The 6,000-nt window shown below is 37.3% G+C and overlaps 1 protein-coding gene across 7 annotated transcripts in view; it reads left to right on the forward strand.

Annotated features, from left to right (window-relative positions):
* Window positions 1–4,480, forward strand: part of suco (SUN domain containing ossification factor) — a 52,281-nt gene extending 47,801 nt beyond the window's left edge. For 6 of the 7 annotated variants that reach the window (XM_066676529.1, XM_066676531.1, XM_066676532.1 and 3 more), the window contains one exon: window positions 1,148–4,480. In XM_066676529.1, coding sequence (XP_066532626.1) covers window positions 1,148–1,687 — 540 coding nt within the window. In that variant the 3' untranslated portion in view covers window positions 1,688–4,480. The remainder of the gene's footprint in view (window positions 1–1,147) is intronic. The other variant, XM_066676535.1, reaches the window with a different exon arrangement.
* The last annotated feature ends 1,520 nt before the right edge of the window (window positions 4,481–6,000 follow it).

The raw sequence follows: 6,000 nt of genomic DNA on the forward strand, positions 1-6,000 counted from the left end.
TTATACTCATTCATTACATACAGACTGATATATTTCAAGTGTTTATTTCTTTTAATTTGATGATTATAACTGACAACTAATGAAAACCCCAAATTCAGTATCTCAGAAAATTAGAATATTGTGAAAAGGTTCAATATTTAAGATACATGGTGCCACACTTTTTTTTTTTTTTTGGTAATATTCAAATTTTATGACCAGTGCCTATATATCACAAGTATTAAACAGTAAATACAGTTTAAGGCACATATGTATAAAGACACCAAATGTCTTTGCATATACATTTGAGCTAGGACAGGTGTCGGCAACCTTTACCACCCAAAGAGCCGTTTGGACCCGTTTCACACAGTAAAGAAAACACTAGGAGCCACAAAACCTTTTTGAAATTCTAAATGAAATAACACTGCGCATAACAGTTTTTTTTTTGCCTTTGTGCTATGTATAAACAGACTATACTGTGTTACATTTATGAAATCAGTGAACGACTGCAGAAAAATGAAATAACTCTGAAAAAAAGACGTTGTGTTGACGGTTAAGTAAAATACTCAATGTCTATTCGAGTCCTTGTAGTAATGGGGAAAAAACACCGAACTTGAATTATCCACTGGCAGCAAACAAGAATGCTGTCCTCTCTCTGCGTGCCGTCATTATTTTACTGGCGCCGTGCAGTCAGCGGTCAAAAAGTTCAAGAAACCGCACACTGGCGGGTGTCGCACGTTGGAAGTTGTGACGTGTATTAAAAGCGACATAAATATTTTAATTTTAAAATATTTTAGATGTTACAAGATCGCCATAATCTTCATAGAATTACATTTTGAAAATGAACTGAAATACATTTCAGTGAAAATTTGAATTACATTTTAATTAAATACTCAGTAATTATTTTCAAAAGCTGAGCCGCATCAGAGGGATCAAAGAGCTGCGGGTTGCCGACCCCTGAGCTAGGGTTAGATTCTGGTATGAAAAGTTGTTTTCATAAAAGATGATATATTTTAAAATGACAAATTTTGCAATAAACTTCTGCAAAAAATCTAGATATTCTCTCAGCATAAAGGTGGTTCAGATGGCTATAGATGGGTTTAAGTGTTAACTGCTTACTGCACCCAAATTAAATATTTTTCTATATTTCTTTCTCTGATCCTGCTTGCAGAAGAAGCGCTGCAAAACGAAAGGTGGCGAGAAGGCAGAGACTCTGAGGGCCTCTGTTGCCGAGGTGATGGTTGCTAATGGCGGCCCTAAGAGCACCAATATCCACATGCCTCTGTTCCTGCCATCAATATGCGATGGTGATGCATCCACCTGCTTGTCCAGAGATGTCATGTCTGAGGGCAGCTCTGAAGGCTCCTCTTCTTCCTCCTCATCTTCCTCATCCACGGCATCAGACGAGTCCTGCTGCAGCGTGCAATGGAATGATCAGCTCTCATCAGACATCCCACCATCCAAAAACAGGACGGAGAAGAGGTCAATCAAGCGCCATCACTCCAAGGCAGCTGAACAGCAGCCAAAGCAGCAGCAGCGGCAGCGACAAAAGCAATCACAGCCACATGGACAATTTGGGACGGGCCTTCTGCGCACCTCCATTCCTGTGACAACAGGCGTCATGCCAACATTGCAGGAGCTGATGAAGGGGAAGCAAGAATTGGGAGTAGGGGCATTTGGAGTGACTGCAGCTGTCACCGGTCGTGTTTAAGTTTTAAGCCCACCCTTCCATCAGCACTGTATTACACATGTATGTCATACACACAAACACATGGACAAAGTGACATTTCACTCCTCCAATAAATCACCTCTTATTTTGTTTCTAGAGGATTTAATCCTATCTTCAATATGTCTTTCTCCTTCCCTCTATCTCTGTCTCTGTCTCTTTCACATCTTTCTCAGAGCCAGACTCTGCCATATATGCTCAAGCACAGAGTGGAACTCACTACTTTTCCCCACAAATACAATTTCTGTTTTATTCTGAGATCCTCTCCTATTTATGTGCCTTTATTTCTTTTATTGAACTCTCTTGAAGAGTTGAACAGTCCACAAATAGTGGTGAAGGGTCCTTTTGTTTAGTTTTCTTTCATTTTTGGAGGGAAAAACTATGTACTTCCAGAGGGGACTACAAAAAAAGACATTTGAGTAGTATGGATTGTCTGTTTTTTTTTTTTTTTCCTTCTCTCCCCCCATTTCCTTTCTTTTCAAGTGGACCAGTTTGCTACCCCATCAATAGATATTACAGTTTTTGCTCAGTCCACAATGATGAGCAGAAGATTTCATTTGAGTCTCTTAAGGAGGATAAGAACAGTGACCATTAAGACCAACCCCCCTCTGTTTATGACACACTAATACAGGCCTCAGGTTTCTGCCTGCTGTCTGTTTCTCCACCTTTTGCTGCTTTAACACTTATTCTAATTTTTTTAAATATGGTCAGTGCTTGTCTCATTCATGTGTTTTCCTGAAATTTTCCATGTTGGGACACAGATTTACTTTCACTAACATTCTCTCACTCTCTCTCTCTGTCTCTTTATGGGCGTATGTGTAACTCCATCTTTTTCATTGTTCCTGGTGGTTGTTTGGTGGGACCAGTGTGGCGTCATTGTAGCCCAGGGCTCTCCAGCACTTTAATATTATTCAGTCCAGTGAGCAGAACTGAATGAAGAACAGATCCATTTCAGCTTCCAAATTTTCCATGCTCTTTTTCATTCTCTTTCTTTTCTGGTCTTGTAAAAACTGCGTCACTTTCTTTTCTCTCGTGTGTTTTGACCTGAATGAATATTCATGGTATGATGATGATCATAAATTCAGGCAGGGCCTGAATCCACAGCGGCAACACGTATGATAACCACATCATATTCATTCATTCATTCATTCATTCATTCATTCATTTCTTTAAGGCATTTTGCAGTGGCATTTTGCAGAGTCTCCAACTCTTTTAGACATGTTTACTGTTTCCTATGAGCCAACATTGCAGAAAGTAGTCTATGCCAAACACACACACACACATATATATAATATATACACACATACACACTGTATATTCTGGCACCTACCTGGGTTCGACAGTGGACACTTGTTTGCTGATTTATTTATTTATTTATTTAAATGTCACTTTTGACTTGGGCCATTTGGGGCTTAGGATCATGGGTCAAGTCAAATTTCTAGCCTTTCCAGTGTCCTTGTGTTGTCGTCAGTATTTATTAAAGAACACTCATGCACATAGGTACAGATATTCCCAGAGATTTTTTGGTTTTTCTCTCTTGAACACCTTTGTGTTTTATTTAGTGCAGACATAGCTAGAGTCTGAGTCCTAGCCAAAAAGCCATTGCACATTTCATTATGTTGATGATGATCAGAGTTTTTAATTTTTCCAATTAGCCTTTGACTCCTAACACTTTAAAATGTCCAGACGTCAAGCATAAGTTAAGGAAAGTGCGTCTGGCTCTATCTGAGCCTGGTTAAGGGTTGAAAAAATAATAATAATATAATAAATTATATATATATATATATATATAATAGAATGGATTGCTGAAGATGGGTCTGTTCTGATGGGTTAATCTTTACTGGAAGTAGTTTTAAAGGAGACTGAGGCTCTGTGTATCTTTTGGTGTTTGTGCATGTCTATCAGCCTGCTCTTTCTGACACATTTCTGTTTGCTTTTTTATGTGCGACACCTATTTTGAATGCACATGGATCTCTATAACTGCACATGCCCCTTTAAAAAAAATTAAGCATCATTTTACTTACAACATCTTACTCTCTCAGACTTTCTCTTTTTTCTGTCATTATATGTGTGTCTGCGCTCACTGGACCACTCTACTGTCCCACTGTAGTTTTATTGTGTCAGCCAAGTTGTTTACACATTGTGTTTTTAGCTAACCAGTCCGTGTCATTGGGTTAATTTACACGTCTGATCACCTCGTCTCTGAACACAACAGTAAGGGTAGAAAATGTGAATTCCTGGTGGGGTTGGCAATTAAAGGGAAAATCCAGAATGGTTCCAAGAGTTATTCCACATTCTGAGGGGATTTTAATGCTGTGTGTGTGTCTATGATGCTCTCCTTGTGCTTATGTTTTTGTTTTTTGTCCATGTATGAAAACGCATTTGTTTAACTTTGTGTTTTGTGTGCATATGGATGTTATTGTGAACAGTGTGGAAGAAGGAAAAGAATATTTGGATATTAACCTGTCTATAACCCAGTGATTCGATGTCTGTGGTACAGACACTTTTTCTGCACTTTGGAGTTCTCATGCCTTTTATTTTTGTCTTTTTCTACACTAGATTCTGTTCAAGTGCTTCTTCTCCCCCAAGTTTGTTTCTATACTCTGGTGCCCTCTAGTGGACAAAGGCTTGCTTACATTGACCAGTAGATGGCGCCAAAACCCACACACTAGGAAATCTGTGAAGGTGTACTGCACAGTATTTTTTGGAAAGGAGTAACTGTAACTACAAAGATGTAGTGCCAATAGAAACTGTGAATTTCTAAATAAAACACTTTGTCTTTCATGACTGTGTCTTTAGCATTGTTTTGGCGTTACTTTATTTACACCAGAGATGACAAATTCAAATAGAGAAATTAAAAACATTTCCCAGAATTTTTCTTTCTAATTCCGTTAAATCTCTAAAGTAAGTTTGGGATGGTTTGAGAAGACAGCCACTGTAAATTACATTCTGGACAGGACTGTACTTTCTGATTTTACTTTTGTCACCTCAGATGAACAGGATCATTAATAAACATTGATCTGCTTGTGAAATAGAGTATGGCATATTTCCAAAGGTCTGTTGACACAGATACTAATTAGTGAATGCAGCCACTTTAAGGTACACCCACAGTGAACAGACATCTAATTGTGTGCATAGTTTGGACAAGCTGTACAGAAAAGCATTAAATAAAACACGATACTGTGGAGCAGCCATACATGAGCTTAATGTCATTCATTTGCTAGAAAGTTATAAAGCACTTATAAGGAAAAAAAAAAGTTATAAAGTCCTTATTTAATAGCTGACCATTCCTGACTTAAAGAAACATATCAAACAAATAAAATGTAGTTATTTTAGTAAATACCATAATTTGTTTTCTAGGTAATGTAGAGAAAAATATACTATCAATGTTAAACATATATTGGCTAATTGAAAGAGACAATGGAGTTGCCAAGTGAGTTTCCAGCTGAAACAATGGAAAGGATTATAAACCTCATTTGAGAAGGAAATACAAACACTGTGTGACAAAAGACCCAGGGATACATTAACGTTTTGGGACTGAAACTGAAAGCCACGTACACTGAAAATTGAAAATGCACAGCAACCAACATATAGAGAAACCAGCATGAACCTCTAAACAGAGGAACAGCAAGGTTACAGTGGACAAAAGACAAGCAATCATGGAGTGTGGATGATTGGACGAAAATAATATTCAATGATGCAACAAGAACATGCATTGACCACAGAAAGGATGCTGGAACTATTGTGAGGTGACGTTCAAATAAAATAAAACTGTCTCAGGTATCTGTCACATCAGGTAAAGGACCAAGAGACCTAGCAGTCAGTGTATACATGTAACTTAATTTAACTTATCTTTTGTCATTCTATCAATAGAATATGTGTTTAGTGTTGATCGTGTGATTTCTCAGGATTGTAAATGCAAATTGCCATAGAGCAAAGTGTGTTAGAGGTTTTCTTCAGGAAAGGGGTCTGGTTCTCTGACTGAAGATTTTTTTTATTTATTTTAGTGAAATCCATCTATCAACAATTCATTGATCTATCTATGCATCAAAATGATCCTCTACTTGATACGGGGGGAAAATATAATGTCATTATTTTTTTTGTGAGCTCAGTTATGAAATGAATTAATGGTAATATTCAATAATGTTAATTAAACAAATCTAATTTATCTGAGATGTTTAATAAAGCCAGAATATACAGCTATGAGCATTTGATTAAAAATTGTTGCGTCATCTGCAATTTGTTTACTTGTTCACTAAAAGTTTAGTGACTTTAGTTTTAAACCTTCATAGAAGAGT

Source organism: Hoplias malabaricus, chromosome 7 (genome assembly GCF_029633855.1).
Source record: "Hoplias malabaricus isolate fHopMal1 chromosome 7, fHopMal1.hap1, whole genome shotgun sequence".
NCBI classification, from domain to species: Eukaryota; Metazoa; Chordata; class Actinopteri; order Characiformes; family Erythrinidae; genus Hoplias; species Hoplias malabaricus.